General features: G+C 45.3%; 2 protein-coding genes and 1 long non-coding RNA gene across 9 annotated transcripts in view; 2 read left to right on the forward strand and 1 right to left on the reverse strand.

The window, feature by feature from the left end:
* The window catches only part of ANAPC5 (anaphase promoting complex subunit 5), a 33,127-nt gene extending 20,945 nt beyond the window's left edge, over positions 1–12,182 (forward strand). The window contains exons 11-17 of the mRNA XM_029058799.1: positions 621–756; positions 4,815–4,889; positions 6,946–7,067; positions 7,442–7,549; positions 8,214–8,361; positions 10,728–10,890; positions 11,313–12,182. Of these exons, the coding sequence (XP_028914632.1) occupies positions 621–756; positions 4,815–4,889; positions 6,946–7,067; positions 7,442–7,549; positions 8,214–8,361; positions 10,728–10,890; positions 11,313–11,524 (964 nt within the window). The 3' untranslated portion in view covers positions 11,525–12,182. The remainder of the gene's footprint in view (positions 1–620; positions 757–4,814; positions 4,890–6,945; positions 7,068–7,441; positions 7,550–8,213; positions 8,362–10,727; positions 10,891–11,312) is intronic.
* Positions 91–17,338, reverse strand: LOC114809260. Its single transcript, XR_003757041.2, has 3 exons — positions 17,210–17,338; positions 541–928; positions 91–130 (listed from the first exon to the last, which is right to left on the reverse strand). It is a non-coding gene; the product is annotated as an uncharacterized LOC114809260 (long non-coding RNA).
* A 295-nt stretch (positions 17,339–17,633) lies between these two features.
* CAMKK2 (calcium/calmodulin dependent protein kinase kinase 2) overlaps positions 17,634–23,628 on the forward strand; it is a 50,745-nt gene continuing 44,750 nt past the window's right edge. For 5 of the 7 annotated variants that reach the window (XM_029058806.1, XM_029058810.2, XM_029058808.1 and 2 more), the window contains exon 1: positions 17,634–17,746. The gene's annotated coding sequence lies outside the window, so the exon portion shown is untranslated. The remainder of the gene's footprint in view (positions 17,747–23,628) is intronic. The other 2 variants (XM_007658829.3, XM_029058809.2) reach the window with 1 other exon arrangement.

The raw sequence follows: 23,628 nt of genomic DNA on the forward strand, positions 1-23,628 counted from the left end.
CAGTGTGGCTCAGTGGAAAAAGCCCAGGCTTGGGAGTCAGAGGTCGTGGGTTCTAATCCCGGTTCCGCCGCTTGCCAGCTATGTGACTTTGGGCAAGTCACTTCACTTCTTTGGGCCTCAGTTACTTCATCTGGAAAATGGGGAGTAAAACTGTGAGCCCCACGTGGGACAACCTGATCATCTTGTATCCCCCCCAGTGCTTAGAACAGTGCTTTGCACATAGTAAGCGCTTAACAAATACCACCATTATTATTATTACTCTAGCTAGAATAATTTGTGGCTGGAGATAATTATGTTTGCGTTTCCAGTTTAACAGTCATTTAACCTACTGAGATTGAACTGCAAATTGGGAGTCTAGATTGAAAGGAAAAGAAAAATGATTAAAGGTTCCTAGGATAGAATGGCCCACCTATACCATGGTGATTGTGAATTCAAGTTTAGCCGTATTATTCAAGGAACAGTTTCTTTTCACTGCCCTGAGGTCTCGGGGAGCAGCTGATAGCTAAAAGCAAGAAGAGGCAATTGACTGTTCCCTCTTACCGTATTAAAAGTTTAGGGCTTAGAAAAGGCACGTGTAGGATTTTCTGAATGGAGGTCAATCATGTCCTTCTCTTCTGTAGCACAATGGCACTTCAGCAAGCCCAGATGCTGCTGAGCATGAACAGTCTGGAAGCCGTGAACGTAGGCGTGCAGCAGAATAACACCGAGTCATTCGCTGTCGTGCTGTGCCACCTTGCAGAGCTGCATGCAGGACAGGTGAGTGGTGGTCAGGCCCCGCCAGCGTTGAGAGTGTGAAGGCAAGAGCTCAGAATCCCAGCAGGGGAAATGAACAGCGCGGTTCCCCAGTTCACAGAAAGGGGTGGGTTGTCCTCTTTCTCATTCTCTTTGGAGCCTCTGTTAAATGGCGTTGTCTTCAAAGAGGGTGTTGCTGAAGACGAGGAAGAAGATGTTTAGCCTCAAGCCTAAAAGTGAGAGTGACCTGGTTTTGATTATAGGATGTGCATCTAATTTCTCCTGGTGGTAATTTTCCATGTTACGACAGAATAGGAAATCTGAAACTCCAGAAACATTTTTCTTTACAGGGAAATACTTTTGTCTTGGCCTCCCCAACCCAGTCAACACTTCTTTTGCTCTAAATGCTCTCCTCAACTAACAGACCATGTTATTCTCTGCCATTTTTCTGTGGTTTGCATCCTCATTAGACAAAATGTTTCATGACAGTCAATTTATCCTGATCTGTGGCCTAAAGAACTTTGGGTGGCTTCCACTTCTTTAGGAAGTCTACAGATGCATAACTGTTAAAAGCATTTTTTTGTTGTTTTCTACAATCGTTCAAGCTGTTTTATAAAACAAATGGGATGGAAGAGATGTGGGATGAGTTATTAGCTGATGGTTTCCACATGTGCTATCCGCAGCTATTTTCCAGACCAAGAGAAGCTCTCCCAAGCTTTCTAGCATTAAACCATCAAACCAGCTGGGAGTGTGTCTTTTGATTTTCCCCCATGAACATTTGTAATGGATGTCAGACATTCTTTTCTTTTCCTTTTTCTCCCCTTATGGCACTTGAACATCTTCAAAGTGGCTTTCTTTCTCCTGGTGCCATACGGTTAATTAGGGCTTTTGTGATGGTAAATGTGTTCATGAAAGCGTCATTCAGATTTTTGGTTTAAAGCTCTCCAGCTCTAAAAAATGTGATTCTCTGGGCTGCCTCCCCCCTCCCCCCGCCCCCACCCTCTTAATTAGAAGAGCAAAATCTCTCTGCCATTTCAGCCTATTTTTGAGTTACAGAGGGTGGAAAAAATCTTTCCTACTTGAAAAGCTATTAAAAATATCAGTTCCTATCCAATTCATCCAGCAGAACTTTAGCAGTGAAACTTTTCTTGTATTTAGTACTTATTATGAAAGTCTCCTCTGATTTGTCCTGGGAGTAAATTAAAATAACCATATAAAGGAGTTACACAGTTTGAATGCTTCCAGCTACTTCGCTTTTTCTCTGGCTCTGGGTTTGAACAAACAACCCGCTGACCCTATTACCTGAAAACTCCTTATCCGGGACTGTTCATTTGCAACCCAGAGGGAAAGTATCACGTGGCCTATTGGTTTTCATTTCTTCCTTTCTTCCCTCCACCCCACTTTTTCTTCAAAGGAAGAAAATTCCTTTCACGAAATGTTGAAGCTGAAACTGTAAATAGCCTAAGAGCTAAGAAATGCTAGAATGGACTGTATGACAAGATGTCAGTGTTAACTTTTAACTTTTTTTGGCCAGTGTGCCAAACCCAGAAAAGGGCTGGTCTGGTGATTTTGCCACTAGTCAGTCAAATCATCTTTATTAAACATTCAATGTGTGCAGAATGCTGTACTAAATGCTTGGGAGAGTACAGTATAACAGACACATTCCCTGACTACAGTGAGCTTACGGTCACTTCGGTTGAAAGCACCTTTGGCTCCGTGTCCCTGCTACCTTCCCAAATGAAGGCCGTGGAGGACTGGGAAGCTCCTGGTATGACTGGATGGACTTGGAAGGCCAGCATAGATGGGAGAAGCGGAAACCTCAGAATAATAGTGCAGGTTATGTTCTGTGCCACATTTCCTGTGACCCTTTTGATATATAAACTATTCAGTATGGAAAAGATAGCTTAGGCATAAAAATCTCATCTTGCTCATTTGTTCACTTTCATATCTTAACCTTGTTTTACTGGAGTTTTGTTGCTTATTTAGTGCCAGAAAAAACCTGTGAAGGATTCACTCCAAACCCTCAGGGTGCTGCTACCGCACTCTTCTACTTATTGTAGGTGATGTGTCCCCGTGTCACCAATGAGAGCTCCCGAGGGTATTCTATGAGAACCGTGGGTTAGATTGCCTTGTGTCTGCCTCTCCATTGCCTCTCTGGGCAGCAGCTTCAGAAAGAGTTCCAGAGGGAGTCTGTCAAGACAAGAATGGTACAGGGGGGAGTCTAGCAAATGCCTTCAGTGCAGTGCTCTAGACTGTAACCTCAATGTGGGCAGGGAATATGTCTGCCAACTCTGTTGTATTGTACCCTCCCAGGCACTTAGTTTAGTGCTCTGCACTCAATAGATACAGTTGATGATGATGCTTCTGTGGGTGTCTGAATTTCAAACCTACCTAATACGTCCAACCCTTCCTGGGGAGTACAATTAATTTGCAGCTTCTGCTTAGTTGCAGAGTGATTCCTGCAAATTTAAAAGGCTGAAAAACCAAACATTCTTTCAATTTGATGAAAAATTCAAAATCCATAAATAAAAGAATGGTACTTGGTAAGTATTTATTATGTACTAAGTAGGTTAAAGACAATCAAATAGGACAAAGTTCCTTCCCCACATGGAGCTCACAGTCTAACTAGGAGGGAATAGGATTTTAACCTCCATTTTACAGATGAGGAAAATTAGGGCAGAGAGAAAGAAGTTAAGTAAGCTTCTTGTGGGGAGGAACTTGTCTACCAACTCTGTTATATTGACCTCTTCCAAGTGCTTAGTTAAGTGCTCTCCACACAGTAAACACTCAGTAAATTAACTGCCCAAAGTCACACTGCAGACAAGTGATAGAGCTGGGATTAGAATTCAGGTCCTTCTGACTCCTAGCCCCATGCTCTTTCCACTTGCCATCCTGCAATTATCAAGTGGCCCCATTGATGGTTTAAAGCCTGATTGTTATAATCTATCAATGATATTTATTGAGCATCTCCTGTGTGCAGAGCACTGTATTAAGCACTTGGGAGAGTACAGTACAGCAGAGTTTGTAGACACATTCCCTGAAGAGTCCCTTGTTTTTAGTTTTGGCATTCTTTCTGGGTGCTCTTTAACACCTTTTGGGCTCACTTAATTTCCTGTTTATGCCTGGCTTGCCACTCTTCATCAATTTTCAGTTGCTTGAAATTTCTATTTTTTACCACTTTTCTCTCAAGTGATCTTTTTCTTCTATCAGTCATTCAAAGTTTGCTTAGATGCCTGCTTTGTTTGTGGCACCCCATATTATTTGAGCCTCTAAAATGTTACTTTTTAATAGATTTTAGCCTTCCAGTAAGTCTTTTCAGATTTTTTAAAACTGAGGTCCACATCTTTTCAAAGTTTCGTTTTCTAAAATTAAAATTACTCTCCTCCCTTCAAAGCCTTATTGAAGGCACATCTCCTCCAAGAGGCCTTCCCAGACTTGGCCCCCCACCTTTCCTCTTCTCCCACTCCCTTCTGCATCACCCTCACCTGTTCCCTATGTTCTTCTGCCCTCCCAGCTCCATAGCACATAACTGCAATTTATTTATTTGGGTTGATGTCTGTCTCCCCCCTCTAGGCTATAAGTGTGTTGTGGGCAGAGAATGAGTCAGTTTATTCTTGTATTGAACTTTCCCAAGTGTTTAGTACAGTGCTCTGCATACATAAGTGCTCAATAAATTTGATTGAATAAATGCATAAAATTTAATTTGTTTGTATTGTGTGGTTTATTTTTTGGACTCTTCCCCACCAGCAAGAATGTTTAATTATTGAGTTGCAGTCCCTTTGTAGATTGACTGTCCCACATGTACCTCCTGTCCTAGATCCTGTCCAGTGCTCATGATAAATTAAAGTCTTTTATTATCAACTGAAGATGTTTATCATCTAGTCCCCCAATCAAAGGCCTGGATGGACAACTGAAAGGAACTTTTGTCATCTGATAGAAAAGGCTTGTCATTCTCTAGGGGTGGTCTAGGGAGTTGCCCTAGAATGGGTGACTGTCAGACTTTTTTATCTGTAATTCAGCTCTGCAGCAGTGTTATGGTTTAGAGACTGATGTGCTAATCAAATGGAGCCTTTATATTTCAGGGCTGCTTTGCTGCTGCGTCAGAAGTCCTGAAACATTTAAAGGAGAGATTTCCACCCAATAGCCAGCATGCCCAGGTAATCTTTCATGAGAAGTATAAACGAACGGTAAAATATACAACACTAACTGCTTTCTAGGTTTTCAAAACTAGCCAGGCTTACATGGACTACGTTTCTACTAGCTATCCAAAACAATTCACTTTGAGATAATTGTGCTGTTTATTTAGCGCTTGCTACATGCCAAGCTAAGCACTGCAATAAATACACAATAATCAGGTAGGACACAGTGATAGGTTTGGGGCATCAGCAGTTGTGAAATTCAGGAAAAAATGATACAATTCTAGCAAATTCAGAGAAAGAAGTTCTTGTTCTTCCAAGGAAAATGGGAACATTTAATTTCTCTGTATTTGAAATGAGATTTCTATGTGAGGATCTAGTATCCTCTTTTACATTTGTTTTGTATTGTAGTTAGCATCCTAAAAGAATAATAATAAATCCCTGCCTTTGAGGAATGTACAGTTTGATGAAAGGGGAGACAAACATGAATCTTCAACTAGAGAAAGTAAAATGAACAGAAATGGCAAGAATGGGTTTATCATTTATGGAGTATAAAGCTAAGGAAGTTGTATTGATTAGGCCTATCAAATTGATCAGAGATGGCTTCATCCAGGAAGTTGACTTTTTAAATTATGTATCATAAAATATGTATTTATATTGTCTGTATCCCCCTCAAGACTGCAAGCTCATTGTGGGCAGGGGATGTGTCTGCCACCTCTGTTATATTGTAGTCTCCCAAGCAGCTACTACAGTGCTCTGCAAATAGAGCATAATAAAAACCATTGATTGATTGGGCTTTGAAGGAGGGTGCAGCGGGGAGAATCAGAGTGGCAGGGTATCCAGCCTGGGGGCGGGGATAGTATAAACAATATTTTGAAGATGGGGAAAGTCAAACGTGAGATTTGCTTAAATGCAGTAGAGAGTATGAGCTGGGTGTGGCTGGACAGCAGATCATCTGGAATGAGGGAGCCACTGACTTTGACTGATAATTGGACTTCAAGTTGAAATTGGGAGTCATTTTAGGCTGTAGCGGAAGGGAATGATGGGATGTGATTTGTAGGGTAGTCGAGTGGGGAAGGCCTAAAAATGGGACTATGACCAGGAGGTTGTTACAGTCATCCAGTTGAAAACTGATTAGAGCTGTGGCAGGCAGAGTGAAGAACAGATGAAGCTATAAAATATTCAAAGGAGAAATCGTCAGCACTTGGGCCAAACTGGTTGTCATGGCTAAATGAGAGAAGAACCAAAAGTTTAGGTGCTCATTGAAGGCTGTTGCTGCTGAAGATGAGATGATCCCAAATTTGCTAATAGAATAGGCAGGATAGAGAGTATGCCAGAAGGGAGGTTGGAAACTTTAGAAGTAGGAGAAGGCCTATGAGAGATAAGAGTTTAGCTTTAGAGCTGCTGTAAGAGGGGGTCTATTATGGGTTTAGGAGTCGGGCACCTATTTACATTAATGTCTATCTCCCCCTCTAGACTAAACTCGTTGTGGGCAGGGAATGTATCTTATCGTATTCTCCTAAGTGCATAGTACAGTGCTCTGCACACAGTAAGTGCTCAATAAATATGATTGGCTCACTGGTAGTTAAAACATAGTGGATGAAGTTCCTGAGAGCTGGATAACAGAAACCAAGAGGTCCTGCTCCTCAGCAACTACTCCCTCTTCCCCGCCCACCAACGGGGAAATTCACTAACCTTTTCCTCCAAACTTTTAGAAACTTTTCCATAGATTCTTTGAGTAGGGAATGAGCTTTAGGATAGCACCAGAACCTTCCATTCCCCTTTTCCCACTGCTTCCCACCTCAGTCTATGCTGATGAAATCATGCTCAGGGGTGCTGCTCTTCCCTGCCCTCTCCAGTTTACTCTCTGTTGTTTGTGGCACAGTCCAAAATTGGAGAGCTCCGTGATGCTTCACCAGTACACAATAGCCTGGTACTGGCCCCTGAATTCTTCATTCTTATGAATCACTGACATCCAGGTGAAAAATAGCCCCATCCCTGAATCTCACCAGGTTAACAGCCAAATCATTATCAGCCTTTTCTACTCAATCAGTTTGTTGATTTTTTTTTTCTTTAGTTGTGGATGCTGTGTGATCAGAAAATACAGTTTGATAGAGCTATGAATGATGGCAAATATCATGTTGCAGATTCCCTTGTGGCAGGAATTACCGCTCTTAATAGTATAGAGGGTATATACAGGTAAGAAACATTGAAATCCCCAAGCTCATTCCTGGGGACTTGAGCAGAACATTTCTGGCTTCATCTTCATTTGAGATAATGTAGTGTTTTTGGATGATCAGTTTATAATTCATTTACTTCAATTAATTACATTGAAACTCAATCTGAATTGGATTTACTTACGTAACTCGAATAATTCCACCTGCTAAATGAATTCCAGCACCTATGTGTTAAATATTTTTCTAATGTCTTATTACAACACTGAACCATCCAAATCTCATTTGTTTTATAGTTTGACACATTTGCAAACTTTCTCTTTACACTGCATATTTGTGGTAGAGGAGCTCTATTTTTAAAGCATATACTGTAAATATACATGTTTTTGTTTTTTCCAGAAAAGCAATTGTATTGAAAGCTCAGAACCAAATGTCAGAGGCTCATAAACTTCTGCAAAAATTGTTGATTCAGTGTCAGAAAATTAAGAATACAGAAATGGTCATTAGGTAAGAATGTGATTCTTTCCAGGAGTTTGACAATTTTAAAGCTGCATTATGATGATATAAATCACAGTGAAGCTTGTGTTGGGATTCAGTCAAGTAGTTGCTTCTCTCTCAATTAGGAAATCAGTTGTTTGATTGAAAATTGTGTGACACACTCCCAAGAGCTCAAACATTAGGGTTGTGAGCTGAGATTCCATACTTTTATGAGCATAAATTGTTTTAAAGTGAAAATGGTCACTTTAGAAATTGCAGAATCTTTACTCCCCCTCGGATGGAAAAACAGGACTTGAAATGGAGTCTAGTTCATTTCCAGTACCCTCAAAAAAGAAATAATTTGAAATAAAAACAATTCATCTTGCAAATCCAATGGTCTGGGAGAGGGACTCAATAGTATTTATTGAGCACTGAGCCCTTACCATTTGCAGAGAACTGTAGTAAGCCACTTGGGAGAGTACAATACAACAGAGATGGTAGGCCATGAGCTTAGAGTCTAAAGGGGAGGGAAAAAAAACAATTTTAAAACTCAGATTTGTGGTAAGAATGGTAAGAAGAGTGGTCAAAGGGATTTTGATCTTTGATGGGTGGATTTGGTAAGTTGAACTGACTCTTGTAGGATTTTTTGGCCGTTACTTTTTCTGCTCATCATAGCAATGTTTCCTTTGGTTAGTGTTCTCCTGTCTACCGCCGAGCTGTACTGGAGAGCCTGCTGTCACACCATTGCACTGCCGGTCCTCCTGCAGGCACTGGCTTTATCTCGGGAATACCGCTTACAGTACCTGGCCTCTGAAACGGTGCTCAATTTGGCCTTCTCTCAGGTAAGCTCATTTCTGTCTGTGCACCACATACTTGTGCAATGGAACTTGTGCTGAAGTAGATTAACCTGCGAAGAAGTGTAGCCTAGTGGAAAGAGGACAGGCCTGGAAACCCAGAGGACCAGTGCTCCATACCTGCCTGCTGTGTGACCTTGGGCAAGTCACTTAACTTCTTTGGGTCTCTGTTTTCTTAGCTGTAAAACGGGGATTCAGTACGTGTTCCCCCTCCTACTTAGACTGTGATCCCCATGTGGGGCAGGGACTGTGTCTGACCTGATTAATTTGTTTCTACTCCAACGCTTAGAACAGTGCTTGACCCATAATAAGTGCTTAACAAGTACCATAATTATTATTAACAAATATTTCAAAACTGTATTCCTGTTGCAAAACATCTCAAAAAGTATATACTTGCAGTTTGTAAGTGTTCATGAGACACTTCTGTTGTAGAAAAAACAGCGTGACCTGAGAGTTCGAGGACCCGAGTTCTAATCCTACCTCTGCCATTTATCTGCTGTGTGACCTTGGGCAAGTCATTTAACATCTCTGTGCCTCAGTTTCCTCATCTGTAAAATGGGGATTAAAGCTGTGAGCCACATGTGGGACATGGACTGTGTCCAACCTGACTAGCTTTTATGTACCCCAACACTCAGAACAGTGCCTGGCATATAGTAAGTGCTTAAACTCCATTAAAAAAAAAAGCGTGAGTTCTTTGGTTTTTCTTTATAGCCTGTGCCTCTGGGTGGAGGAAAGGGTTGATTTGGGTGTGCGTGATAGCCTTTTTGAGCCACAGAGATGAAGCCCTTTAGGGATTTGTGGGTCAAGAAACATAATCATTGGGATCCTATTAATCAGTTGTATTTATAAACCCCTTAGGGGTAGGATTATGTCTACTAATCCTGTTGTACTCTGCCAAGTGATTAGTACAGTGCTCTCTGCACATAGCAGATGCTCAAAAAATGCTACTGAATGCCTACTGTGTGCAGGGCACTCTACTAAGTGTTTGGGAGTGTACAATACACTGCAAGAAACTGCACCTTGCTATGGGTTTATAACCTGGAACCTCCTCATCCAGCCATCAGTCAGTAGTATTTGTGTGCTTTTGCTGTGAAGAGCGCCTTACTAAGTGCTTAAGAGAGTATGATAGCGTTAATAGATTCAATCTCTGTCCTCCAGGAGCATACAATATAGTGGAGTAGTCAAACGCTGAAATGATGGGCAAGGGGAAGAATTAGAGTTTACAGATATGTACATATGTGCTGTGGCAGCAGGGGAGGGTGAATATCCAGGTGCTTCTTTGGTGATGTCTAAGTGCTGAAGTGGTAGTGGAGGAGGTTGGATAGGAGTGGGGAGATGAGAGATTATTCAGAGAAAGTCTCCTAGAGGAGATGTGATTTCAGAAGGGCTTTGAAAGATCTGGAGAGCAGTGGGCTGCCAGATGAGAACAGGGAGAGAGTCTGAGGCAGAAGGGAGCACGTGAGCAAGAGGTCAACAGCGAGAGAGATGAGATTAAGGCACAGTGAGTAGATTGGTTTGAGAGGAGTGAAGCATGCAAGGTGGGGCGTGATGTAGTGGGGAGAGAAGACTGATCAAGTGTCTTAAAGCCAGTGGTCGGGAGTTTCTGCTTGATGCAGAGAGGAACGGGCAGCCACTGGAGATGTGTAAGGAGTGGGGAGAGGTTCTCAGAATGGTGTTCTAGAAGACTTATCTGGAAGCAGAGTGAAGTATGGACCGTAGAGGGCAGAGGCTAGAGGCAGAAATGTCTATGAGGAGACTGATGCAGAAGTTAATCAGTGCTAGCACTGATAGCACTGATAGCAGTTTGGATGGAATTAAAGGGGCTGATTTTGAAGGTGTCACGAAGAAAAAACCAACAGGATTTGGTGGCAGAGAGAGAGAGAGGAGTCGGGGATAATGCCAAGGTTACGGCCTTGAGAGATGGGGATGTCGGCAGTGTTGTCAACTACAATGGGAAAGCTAGGAGGAGATGATTTGGGAGGCCCCATTAGCCTGTCCTCATTTAAGTGGGGCCAGCCTATTTCCCCAGGGTCTTGGGACTAATGGAGTTCCCTTCTCCAGCCCTCCAAGGGGGTGAAGGCTAACCCCAATGCTCAGGCAGGACCAGAGGGGAATTTGGGATTCTAAATCAGACCCTTCTGCCTTCAACTGCATTCTGGGTTCTGGCTGAGTGGACAGTGCTGGGATTCCACTCTAGTGAAGCTGAGAGGAGTCCCTTTCTACACCCAATAAGCACTCAATAAATACTATTACTGCTTTTGGCAAGGGGAGGGAAGGTAGGGCCTTGGTGGGCCAGGACCATGCACACAAAACCGTTGCTTAGAGATGCCCAGGACAATCTATTTCTCTTCCAGCTCATCCTAGGAGTTCCAGAACAGGCCTTGAATATCCTGCACATGGCCATCGAACCTATCTTGGCTGATGGGGCTGTTTTGGACAAGGGCCGGGCCATGTTTTTGGTGGCTAAATGCCAAGTTGCTTCTGCCGCTTCCTATGCTCCCCCGAAGAAAGCAGAAGGTAAGAGCTAAAAATCTTCATTTGAAAACCCTTCGAGTTGCCTCTTGTCGGTATCAGTAGAAGACAGACAATTAGCTTTGTGCTGCCACTTTGATTTATTGAACCACCAGCCTTCAAAAATTTCCGTTGCATGTTGAAGCAAAATTTGGAGTGCACGCACAAAAGCTTGTGTCTGGGGGTTGGAAGCAGATGGTTGGCTGTGTATCCTTCCAGAGCCTGCAGCCATAAATGTTTTCAGGCAGTGTGAAGACATGCTTTTAACAAGTTTATTTTAGAGACGAGTGAGATTTATTTAGTGACATAAACAATGCACTTTAAGCAAATAATATCTGGGATCAGGTCAGAATCACCTAAGGGACTGTACTTGCAAGTTTCTGTTTCCCTGAGTTAAATGCTATGGGTTTGTCTCTTCTTTTCCTCAGCCCTGGAGTCGGCCATCCTGAACCTTAACGAAGCCAAGAGTTACTTTGCTAAAGTGGACTGCAAAGAGCAAATCCGAGACATTCTTTACTTTCAGGCCAGGTTATACCACACCCTGGGAAGGAACCAAGAAAGAAACAAGTGTGCAATGCTCTTTCGTCAGTTACATCAGGAGCTTCCCTCCCACGGTGTCCCCTTAATTAACCAGCTCTAAGAGAAAAAGGTCAACCTGGCCCTTTATTTCAGAGTTTTGCTCTCCTTGGCACCCTCCAACTTTCAGTAATGCATTTCCTATGATATTTCACTTATGTATATCTAAAAACCTGATTATCCATAAAGGAATCTGTAACAGGTTTCTCATTCCTTGATTTTTGGAAAGTTTGTTTTTTTCTTTCTTGCAGTCTATTTTGTGGTGTTTAAAAATAAAGTTAGATTTTTTTTGGCCATCTGCACTGTTAGAAAGTTACTGCGAGTGGCAAATGCTGAAAGGGTGCCTTCTCACTGAGCATAAATTTCAAAAAATTAATGGAAATTGTGCACACCTACATGAACGGTTCTGTAAATTCAGCCTTATGAAACTAGCATTTATAGTCAGACAAGGGTTTTTTTTGTGTTTTTTTCCCACTAGTAAGTTTTGCTAGTTGATCAGCTGCATATTTTTTACATGGCTTTGATTCTTGGAGAATATAATTTTTTTGAAGCCTAGTTACCCAGTTGGATAAAATGAATATTATGTGTGGATAAGGGTTTATTTGAAAAAAAGGTTATAATTTTAGCAATCTCATAGGAATGTGTTTTGGACACTTCCTTGCTGGCCCTTCTTGTGTCTCATGAATGTGTACTACTACATAAATAAATGAGAATAAGTGAAAGCTTAGAGGAAACTTTTTTTAATAAGAATGATAGTTCCAAATTAGCAGCAGAACAGAACTGTGTGTATGCTTCAACTTAAACATATGTTGTAAATGATTTATTCATCTCAATTTCCTAATTAGGCAGAAGCCAGTGTTTTGAATGTTCTAAAGTTTATCTTATTCTTTGAGTGTTAGCAGAAAACGCCCGTGTTTCCAGTCCAAACCTACAGCTGTACTTGAATCATCCTTATAAAGCAACAAAGAAACACCCTTTAAGACTTACCAGACTCCATCCCTTTCAAAGCCCACTATTACTTCTGTCCCTGAGGTTTTTAGTCTGCAAATAAAATATTATTTCTCCTCAGAACCCTGTAAAACAATTTGGGAGATCTCGCCAGCTTTACAACACATTCACTATCAGGGGTGAAGAGAACTATTAGTCACTGTAGCCGTTGTTCATGCATTAGAATAAGGGGGCTGGAAGGAGCCCCCATAAGTCACGGAGGCCCCTGCCCTGTCTCTCTCTCTTCATACCTGGTCTCCCTTCTATTTAGACTGTGCTCCCCAGGTGGGGCAGGGACTGCCTGATCTGATTGCACTGTATTTAGCTCAGCACTTAGTACAGTGCTTAGCACATTATGATCACTCAGGAAACACCACAATTAATAATAATGATGGCTTTTGTTAAGCGCTTACTATGTGCAAAGCACTGTTCTAAGCACTGGGAGGAGGGGGATACAAGGTCATCAGGTTGTCCCACATGGGGCTCACAGTTTTAATCCCCATTTTAGATGAGATAACTGAAGCACCGAGAAGTTAAGTGACTTGCCCAAAGTCACACAGCTGACAAGTGGCGGAGTGGGGATTAGAACCCATGACCCCTGACTCTCAAGCTCAGGCTCTTATTCATTCAACTGTTCCACTTCACACAGGTAATTCAGGAAACGTGAGTGGTAGGCTTCTTGATCGTCACAACAAATCAAAAAACCTCTTGGTCCACACAGGGACCCTGACTTCCCAGAGAGCTATAGCTTGTGGGACCAGTAGCCCTTACCCAATAAGCATGGTCTAGCTGCTTATGTTGCTCATTGGACATCCCCCAAAGGTCATCATTATCAGTGGTATTTGAATGTTTAATGGGTGCTGAATATTGTACTTAGCACTTGGGAGAATACAGTGCAACAGAGGTGGTAGACATGGTTCCCTTCCACAAGCTTAGGGTCCAGAGATTGCTATGAAAAAAAGCATTAGCCTTAGCCCTCCCTTCAGGCCTGACACACTTTACTCCATAATTTTTGTGGTACTTGTTAAGCACTGAGCGCTGAGGTTGATAGAAGATAATCAGGTCGGACCCAGTGGGGCCTTCCAGTCTTAAGTAGAAGGGAGAACAGGTATTTAATCCCCTTTTTATGGGTGAGGAAACTGAGGCACAGAAAAGTGACTTGCTTAAGGTCAGAAAATAGGCAAGTGGCAGGGCTGGAATTAGATCCCTGGTCCTCTGACTTCCAGGCCCACACTCCTTCCACTAGGGCTAGGTCAGTCTGCTTCCCTTTGAGCTATGGAAATGTGGGTCAATCACAAAATTCTTCCTCTGAGGTGAACCTAATCCCCATTTCCCTCTTTCCAACGTTTTTAGCTGTGGGAAAAAGCAGGTCCAAAAGTTCCTTGCTTTCCAGTAAGTACCTCACATATCGTACTTGTTGCCTTCACTCTGGCTATCTGAGTCTTTATTGAGCTGTCTGGTCACGGAGCTGGGCAACTGAAATCAAATGTCTTCCTCAGCTTCTTCCATGCAAATCAGAGGAAGAGGAACTGTCATCAGAGGTCATGCCCATTTTGGCCATTGAAAACACTTTTATAATTTAAAGTGAAGCCACTGGGTTTTACCTTTCTCTTCTTTGAGAATGGAAATCCACATGGCTTTCTTTTCCTGTCCGCTCACCTTCTCATTTAGATGACTATTTGAAACTAATGGGCCCCAGCCCGAACTGTTCCCTGAATAAAGGATATGACTATAAACTAAACTTGCCCTTTCGATGAAAAAAGAGCACAAGGTTAAGTACACTAATGTGATAACATATTCCTAATTTAATCATTTTTGTTGTCAGGGTGTTTGGGGAGCCCTAAGCACTGACAAGTATATGAGAGGAATGTGTTTAGAAGAGCTCAGGAGGCGAAGACGAAACAGTGGCAGGAGCATGTGATTCTAGCTTTGTGGGCGAGAAGCTCAGAATCCTTGTATAATTCCATCTTTATACTGCAGACTTTCCTTAAAATGAAAGCCTTTTGGTATTATGCTTCACCAAGAGCCAGTAGGCCTATAAGAGCAGGAAACTTCTGGGGAAGAACACCCAAGAGATGCAGATAATTCTCATTTATACCAATGTGTGGAAACAATGTCTCTCTAGCTGGCTGTAATTTCTGATGTGGGAGAAACAAATTGCCAGAGGAAGACTGTTATAATGCATTCTCTTTAACCTCCTCCTTTCTTGTAATACCTTATAGCCGCTGTTGGCCCCCCTTCAGCTCAGAGCTGGAAATAACTGAGTGGCTTAGTAGCTCACTGCAGGATATCTTGTAGGCGGAAATTTGGAAGGGTCATAATGACTGTTATAGATGCTAGTTTTTTCCCTTGGCATCCTAGAAATATTTTTTCATATGTTTTATTGACTGACAAAAAGCCTCATTTTCTGACTTCCTAAACTGTTCTGCTTATCTGCCGTTCGATACCAGTAATTTGAGCACTCTGTACCTGAAAATTTCAAGGGTAGAGAACAAACCCAGCAGTCTCCTGCAGTGCATCAGCCAGCCCAGTGGAAACTTAAATGTAAGAGAAGGAAGGTAATAGGAAAACAAGGGTTGGCTCCCTAACCGAGGAAGAGGAAAGGTCTAAGCACTTAGAGAAATAGTATGGCCTAGCGAAAAGAGCATGGGTCTGCCAATCACTGGCCCTGGAATCTTATCCTGATTTGATATTTGCCTGCTGTGTGACCTTGGGAGACTCAAATTTCTCTGTGCTTCACTTTCCTCATTTGTAAAATACCTGTTCTCCCTCCTCTTTAGATCACAGGTCCCATGTGCGTGGCTCAGTGGAAAGAGCACGGGCTTTGGAGTCAGGGCTCATGAGTTTGAATCCCAGCTCTGCCACTTGTCGGCTGTGTGACTGTGGGCAAGTCACTTAACTTCTCTGTGCCTCAGTTCCCTCATTGGAGAAGCAGCGTGGCTCAGTGGAAAGAGCACGGGTTTTGGAGTCAGGGCTCATGAGTTCGAATCCCAGCTCTGCCACTTGTCGGCTGTGTGACTGTGGGCAAGTCACTTAACTTCTCTGTGCCTCAGTTCCCTCATCTGTAAAATTGGGATTAAGACTGTGAGCCCCACGTGGGACAACCTGATTCCCCTATGTCTACCCCAGCGCTTAGAACAGTGCTCGGCACATAGTAAGCGCTTAACAAATACCAACATTATTATTATTATTATTATGTGGGACAGGGATCGTGTCCGATCTTTTTGTCTTGTAGCTACCCCAATGTCTAGGATCATGCTTGGCCCCACAGTAGACACTTAAAACATACTCTTATTAGTTTATGAATGGGGACCCAAAGTGTGGCTCAGAGGAAAGGTCATACTGGGAGCTGGAAAATCTACCTTCCCTGTCAGTGACTACCTGAGTACAGTGCTCAATAAATGCAACTGAATGAATGTTAGACCATTCTGTGCCTCAGTTGGCCCTTCTGCAAAGGGATGTTAATAATGTCGGTATTTGTTAAGCGCTTACTATATGCCAAGCACTGTTCTAAGCACTGGGGTAGATGCAAGGTAATCAGGTTCTCCCAGGTAGGGCTCACAGTCTTCATCCCCATTTTACAGATGAGGTAACTGAGGCACAGAGAAGTTAAGTGACTTGCCCATGGTCACACAGCACACAGGCCTCAATTAGACTGGAAGCCTGTCATTGGGCAGGGGTTGTCTCTGTTGCCGAACTGTACCTTCCAAGCGCTTAGGACAGTGCTGTGCACATAGTAAGCGCTCAATAAATACTATTGAATGAATGAATGACAAGCGACGGAGCTGGGATTCGAACCCATGACCTCTGACTCCCAAGACCAGCCTCTTTCCACTAAGCCCCTCCTTGCCCGGGAATCCGGGGAAGGGGGGGAAGAGAAGGACCTCCTTCATTCCGTGCTCATCATTTAATAATAATGTTGGTATTTGTTAAGCACTTACTATGTGCACAGCACTTTTCTAAGTCGTGGGGTAGATACAGGGTAATCAGGTTGTCCACGTGGGGCTCACAGTCGTAATCCCCATTTTCCAGATGAGGTAACTAAGGCACGGAGAAGTGAAGTGACTTGCCCACAATCCCACAGCTGACAATGAGAAGCCTCGTGGCTCAGTGGAAAGAGCCCGGGCTTGGGAGTCAGAAGTCATGGGTTCGAATCCCGGCTCTGCCACTCGTCAGCTGTGTGACTGTGGGCAAGTCACTTCACTTCTCTGTGCCTCAGTGACCTCATCTGTAAAAGGGGGATGAAGACTGTGAGCCTCACGTGGGACAAGCTGATGACCCTGTATCTCCCCCAGCGCTTAGAACGGTGCTCCGCACATAGCGCCTAACAAACACCAACATTAAGTGGCAGAGCCGAGATTCGAACCCATGACCTGACACCCAAGCCCGGGCCACTACCAATCAGTGAGAAGCTGAGTGGCTCAGTGGAAAGAGCGCGGGCTTGGGAGACAGCAATCATGGGTTCGAATCCCGGCTCCGCCACTTGTCAGCTGTGTGACTGTGAGCAAGTCACTGCACTTCTCTGGGCCTCAGTGACCTCATCTGGAAAATGGGGATGAAGACTGGGAGCCTCACAAGGGACAATCTGATGACCCTGTATCTACCCCAGCGCTTAGAACAGTGCTCTGCACATAGTAAGCGCTTAACAAATACCAACATTATTTACTGAGCGCTTACTATGTGCAGAGCACTGTACTAAGCGCTTGGGGGAGTACACTACAACAGAATCAGTAGACCTGCTTCCTGCCCACAGAGAGCTTACCGTCAGGAACCGGTCCTTGTCCGCAGGCCGAAGGGGTGACAGCAGGGAAGCCGAGGGCAGGCGGGCGGACTCACCGCAACGTTGCGGCGCAGGTTCCGCCCTTTCCTCCGCTTCCCCTCCCCCTCCCGACAGCTCCCCAGCCCCTTCCCCCTCCCCGCGGCGCGAGCCAATAGAGGTTGGCACGCCCGGGCCAATCAGCGCGGCGCTAGCCTTCGAGCTCAGCCAATCCCCGAGCCGGGACGGCGGCGGCGGAGTCCCGGCCCCGCCCCCTTCCTCGCGCCGGCCCCGCCCCCTTCCTCGCGCCGGCCCCGCCCCTCCAGGCGCGCGCCGCGGGGGGGGGTAGGGGGGAGGGGAGCCCCGGCGGCAGCCAATCAGCGCGGCCCTGGCGGCTGGAGCTGCCGCGGCCGCGGCCCCGCTGGTCAGACCCCGTGGCGGCCGGGCCCGGGGCGCAGGAGGGACCCGGGGGCTGCGGCGCTGTGCGGAGCGTTGCGGAGCGGAGCGCCCGGCATCGGGGCAACCGACGGGCCCGCGGGCCAGGTTAGGAGGCGGCCGCGGCGGTGCGGGGCCCGGGGCAGTAGCCAACCTCGGGCGGGGGGCGGTGCGGGATGTTGGCCGTCCTCCCCTCGCCGGGGTCCCCGGACAGGCCGGAGCGGGGGTCTGGGATCCCCCCGGCCGGGCGGGACCCGCCCCTGCCCCGCCGCCTCTCAGACTCCTGGCCGAGCTGGACAACGGGCGGCCAGTTGGCGGGAGTCTCCCGGCACCCCCCGCGCCATCCCTCGGGGCCCCCGGACCGAGGACCGAACTGGGCCCGGCCCGTTCCGAGCGCTTAGCCCAGTGCTCCGCACAGCGTCTCTGCACAGCGTGAGCGCTCGCTTAACACGACTGAGTAATGAGGATGGCATCTGCTAAGCGCTCACGCTGTGCGGAGCACTGTTCTAAGCGCTGGGGAGGGTACGAGGGGATCAGGTTGTCCCACGTGGGGCTCACGGGCTTTACCCCCGTTTGGCAGGTGGGGTCACTGAGGCCCAGAGAAGTGAAGCGACTTGCCCACAGTCACCCAGCTGACAGGGGGCTGAGTCGGGATTAGAACCCATGACCTCTGCCTCTCTAGCTCGGGCTCTTGCCACTGAGCCACGCTGCTTCCGAATGAATGATGAACGAATTATTGAATGAATGATAGTGGTCCCTCCCTTTCCCTTTCCTTGGTCTCTCTCCCTCCTGCCTCTGCCCACTCTTTTCCGGGTGCTTTGTTGGCGGGCAGAGCCAGGGTTCTCCCCTCCGCAGAGCGTCTCCCCCATAACCGGGCTTGTCAACCGTGCCCGGCCTCCCGGTGTGACTATTTATTATGCTCTCTGTTAAGCGCTTACTATGTGCCAAGCACAGTCCTAAGCGCTGGGCCAGATGCAAACTAATCAGTTTATCCCACGTGGGGCTGACAGTCTTCATCCCCATTTTACAGATGAGGGAACTGAGGCACAGAGAAGAATACTAGTGATGGCATTTGTTAAGCGCTTACTATGTGTAAAGCTCAGGCACTGTGGATTTTACTCTCTTTCTGTGGAATGCCGATTTGTGACAACCCTGAAACCCTGCCCCTCTAATAATAATAATAATTACGGTATTTGTTAAGCGCTTACTATGTGCAAAGCACTGTTCTAAGCGCTGGGGAGGATAAAAAGTGATCAAGTTGTCCGACGTGGGGCTCGCAGTCTTAATCCCCATTTGACAGGTGAGTTAACTGAAGCACAGACAAGTGAAGTGCTTGCCCAAAGTCACACAGCTGACAAGCGACCGAGTCGGTATTCGAACCCACGTCCTCTAACTCCCAAGCCTTTCCACTAAGCCAGGCTGCTGCTCTGCTCAGGCAGCAGTGCTTAGAACAATGCTCAGCTCTTAGAATAGTGCTTGGCACAAAGTAAGCGCGTAACAAATGCCGTCATTATTATTGGCGTGAGGGGTCTGAGGAGAGACCCAAGTTTGTCTGCGGCTACTGTCGGTGAGGATCAGCCCCAGCCTCGCTCTTCTCCCTCTTCCAGACTCTCCTGCATCCTCATCTCAGCACTGTGTGTTTCCCGGCCCCACCGGCTTGTTCTCTTTCCTCCCTCTGGCAGTTAGTCAATCCATGGCATTTACTGAACACTCACTATGTATAGAGCACATCCATCCTCTTATCTGGTTTCTGGAATTTGCCCCCTCTGCCACCTGCCTTCTTGAGCCAGTGGGGCCTGGAACCTCTAGTGTGGGATTTCAGCTGTCTGGATTCTGTATTGAAAATAATGGTATTCAACGCTTACTTGGTGACAGGCCCTGTACTAAGCGTTTGGGTGGATACAAGCAAATCAGGTTGAACTCCGTCCCTGTCCCCGAGTCACAACAGACAAGTAGCAGAGTCCGGATTAGATGGGAGAGAATCAGCGAGGCTTAGTGGAAAGAGTCCGGGCTTGGGAGTCAGAGGCTGTGGATTCTAATCCTGGCCCTGCCACTTGCCAAATGTGTGACTTTGGGCAAGTTACTTAACTTCTCAGTGCCTCAGTTACCTCATCTGTAAAATGGGGATTAAGACTGTGAGCCCCATATGGTACAACCTAATTACCTTGTATCTACTCCAGCACTTATAAGAGTGCTTGGCACATAGTAAGCACTTAACAAATACCATCATCATCATCAACCCATGAATTTCTGACTCCCAGGCCTGTGCTCTATCCACTACGCCATGCTGCTCCTCTAATCCCAGTACCACCACCTATCCCGCCCTGTGACTACAGATAAAGCAACTCACTTGGGCCTCAGTTTTTCCTATGGCAAAATGGGCCTGTGGTGTATGAGGGAGTTCTGACTAATCGGGAAGTTAGGGTTTTTACTCTTCTTTCCCCACAATTGCACACCAGTTTGGTGACATGAATGTCTTGAGTGGTGGAACTTCTTTCAGCACCCTTGGAGATCTTCTTAGAAGTTGTGCTGCTTCCTTCTGCTCCCAGTTGCTCTCACTGGGGAGAAGAAATTATTTTCCATCTTAGCCAAACTCGGGGCACCCCACCAGGGAGCCAGTTGAGTTGCTCCCTGTATGTCTCCTTGGGGTTCCCACCAAGGGTCGCTTTGGAAATGAAGGCCCAAGGACCTAGCAAGATTGCCTTCTCCCCATGATGGATTCCATTCAATTGATCAATCAATTAATATCTGTTGAGCACTTTCAGTGTGCAGAGCATTCTGCTAAGTCCTTTGGAGAGTACAATGCAGTGGACTTGGTAGACACAATCCCTGCCTGTTAAAGTTTACAATCCAGGTTCAAAATGAGCGGGCAGAGGACTGGTCTCCTTGCTCTAGGAAGAACTGACAATCTTCAGTTTGTCAGTGGTATTTGTTGAGTGCTTAACTGTGTGCAGAATACTGTACTAAGCACTTGCAAAAGTGCAATACAACAGTTTGGAGCTGTGATCTCTGGCCACAAGGAGCTCACAGAGTAGTCTCGTCTCCTGCTAGACCGATTTTCTTGTCTGACCTCCAATTTCCCTTTCCCCTCCTCAGGTACAAGCACTTGCTAGACATTGTACAGGTCATCTCTGCTCTCGGCAGGGCTCCTCTGGTGGAAGAAGTGTATGACTCTTGTTTCCTTTAGTTAGCCTTCTCCATCTCTGCATCACTCCCTCTCAGAAATGCTTTTTCAGATTTTCCTTTGAGTCAGAGGTCCTTATATATGTATTGTAGTTATTCTCAGATAACTTGCCCTCCAACTGGTCCAGGTTAGTGGACTTGGAAATGAAGGTGTTATGCTCAGGCACCGTGGACTTTACTCTCTTTCTATGGAATGCTGACTTCTGACAATTGTAGCTTCCCCCTTCCTTCATTTGATCTAATTTCTAATCCAGTTTACATTTTCATAGATTTGAAGGGACCCTCACTCAGGATTGACCTAAACAATCCCAATCAGGAGAGCTGTCCTAAGCACCTTATCTTTTCTCACTATTTTGAAGGGGCTGTGGTTCGAGGTTTACCTATTGCCTTGTTGTCAAAGACAGTGTAAATGCCGGTGAAGAGCATTAGGGAGCTGGGTTTGTTTAATTTCCTTCTCAGGCTGATTAGGCTCCTCTGGGGCTAATTCAATTTTGACTGATCGTTGGGAGTGTCTGGTGGAGGTTTTATTTTGTGAATTTCATTTCATGCTCTCTCGTGCCCCATAATGAAAGTTTTTTTTAATGAAAAACAAAACTATATATTTAGCAAGGGGCATTCATTTCTAGCAAGCTGATAGAGAAGTCCAATTTTGAGGCTTCTAATTTACACTTGGTCCTGCTGATCATTAGGTCACCACACCTTCTTTCCAGAACCCTGAAGCAAAGGGCAGCAAATTATATGTATTTACTTAAGCACTGGCATCTAATGTCTTGAGGCCAAACAACCAGTTGGGCAAGCCAGGATGAAGAAAAACATTTCCAAATTGCATTGTTTAATCATTAGGCAAATAGGATTTCGAATGGCATTTCTTTGACTCCTCCCATGCTAGTGGGCTATTCATTATTATAACATTTATTAAGGGCTTATTATGTACTAAGTGCTGAAGTGAATGCAGGATAATCAGATCAAACACAGTCTCTACTCCACTGGAGGCTCACAGTCTGAGAGAGGGAGAACAGGTATTTTATCCCCACATTCCAGCTGAAGAAACTGAAGCTCAGAGAGGTTAAGTGACTTGCCCAAAGGTCACAAGGCAGGTCAGTAGCAGAGCTGGGACTAGAACTCAGGTGTTCTGATTCCCAGTCCAGTGTTCTTTCCATTAGGCCGCTCTGGAATTGAGGAAAGGCTCCTTGTACATGCTTTGGAATTATTTTGCTCTATGTGAAACACACGGATTTATCTCTCTTTCTTTGGGGTGCTGTCCAGAAAGTGCAAAAATTACATTTTTCCTCTACATTTTATTTTGCTCATTATCCCATTTATGGCCCTTAGCATAGGCTTTGGCACCTAGTAAGTACTTAGTAAATATATTAAACATTATAGGTAGGACTGGCCCAAAATCTCCTGGGCAGGTTGGCAGACAGGGATCTATGCTAGGGACCTAATCTCCTTTTTTAATGAGGGAGCAATAAGTAGTATTTACTTGAGCATTTGCAGTGTGCAGAGCACTGTTTTCCTAGCTCCTGTTTCATTTGTGTTTGTTGGGTATGGGGTTTTTCTTTTCTTTCCCCCAGATGTTGCTAGAGACCAAGGTGATTGCATGAGCTAGGAGAAGGCTGATAGGAAGGGTGAGGGTGGGCAATTGTGTTGGGTGGTTATGTTGGAGGAAAGCAGAGAATGTTGTTTTTGTTAGGGCAGAAACTGAAGCAAAGACCCTGGCCTCCTCCAGCTGGGAATAATTCTGGTTTGGCTTTGGGACACAGGAAAATAGGAGTTTCACAATAACTTCTGTCTTTAAAAAGAGAAATGTGTGGGGTTTTTTTTTTATTGTTTTTCTTTCAGCTGCCTAACCCGAACTATTTTTATATTGCCTCTTCTCATCCTGCTTCCCCAAATAGTTGGTAGAGACAAAAAATAATGACTTGCTGAGATGAGGATAAGGCTCCTAGTAGAGAGAAAAAAAAATGAAGAGTTAGAGGTTGGGGGAAAGGAGGATTTGCAGGTTACATCTACATCCCAGAGAAAGGAGGCAGAGAGGGCCTGGGAGATGCTGGCAGGGTAACGGGTGGCTGAGAAGAAGAAGACTTGCCTGTAGATGATGTCAAGTTGAGGAGGCTCTCAGACAGATTATAGGGGGAACAGATGCCAAAATGTGGAACACAGGCTTAAGTGAGTCCCTGAAAAAACTCCGTTGGGGATCTGTTGGGGAGGAAGAAATTGTTTTTAATGAACATCGTCAATGCTGGGGAATGTGAGGAGATGACTAAACGGTTTCAGGAAATTGCAGCTGCTGGCTTGCAGGCCTGTGGCAAGGCAGTGCTCTCATGTGGTGTCAGAAAACAGTGCTTGGCCCCTCCTGCCCTCTGGATTTTGGACAGAGATGGCTCTCTAGGAGCTCAAGAACCCCCCCCCCCCCACCCCCCAGGAAGAAAGCTGAAGGCCACAGTCTGAAGGGGACAGCATTAAAGAGAAGCAGTGTGGCTCAGTGGAAAGAGCCCAGGCTTGGGAGTCAGAGGTCATGGGTTCGAATCCCGGATCTGCCACTTGTCAGCTGTTTGGGCAAGTCACTTCACTTCTCTGTGCCTCAGTTATCTCATCTGTAAAATGGGGGTTAACTGTGAGCCTCACGTGGGACCACCTGATTACCCTGTATCTACCCCAGTGCTTAGAACAGTGCTCTGCACATGGTAAGTGCTTAACAAATACCAACATTATCATCATTATTATTATTATTAAAGGAGGCTTGGGAGAAGGCTGCCTGTATCTGGGAACTTTCTAACTTTAAATTTCTAGAGAGAGAGAGATTT

This window comes from Ornithorhynchus anatinus, chromosome 2 (assembly GCF_004115215.2).
Source record: "Ornithorhynchus anatinus isolate Pmale09 chromosome 2, mOrnAna1.pri.v4, whole genome shotgun sequence".
Taxonomy (NCBI): Eukaryota; Metazoa; Chordata; class Mammalia; order Monotremata; family Ornithorhynchidae; genus Ornithorhynchus; species Ornithorhynchus anatinus.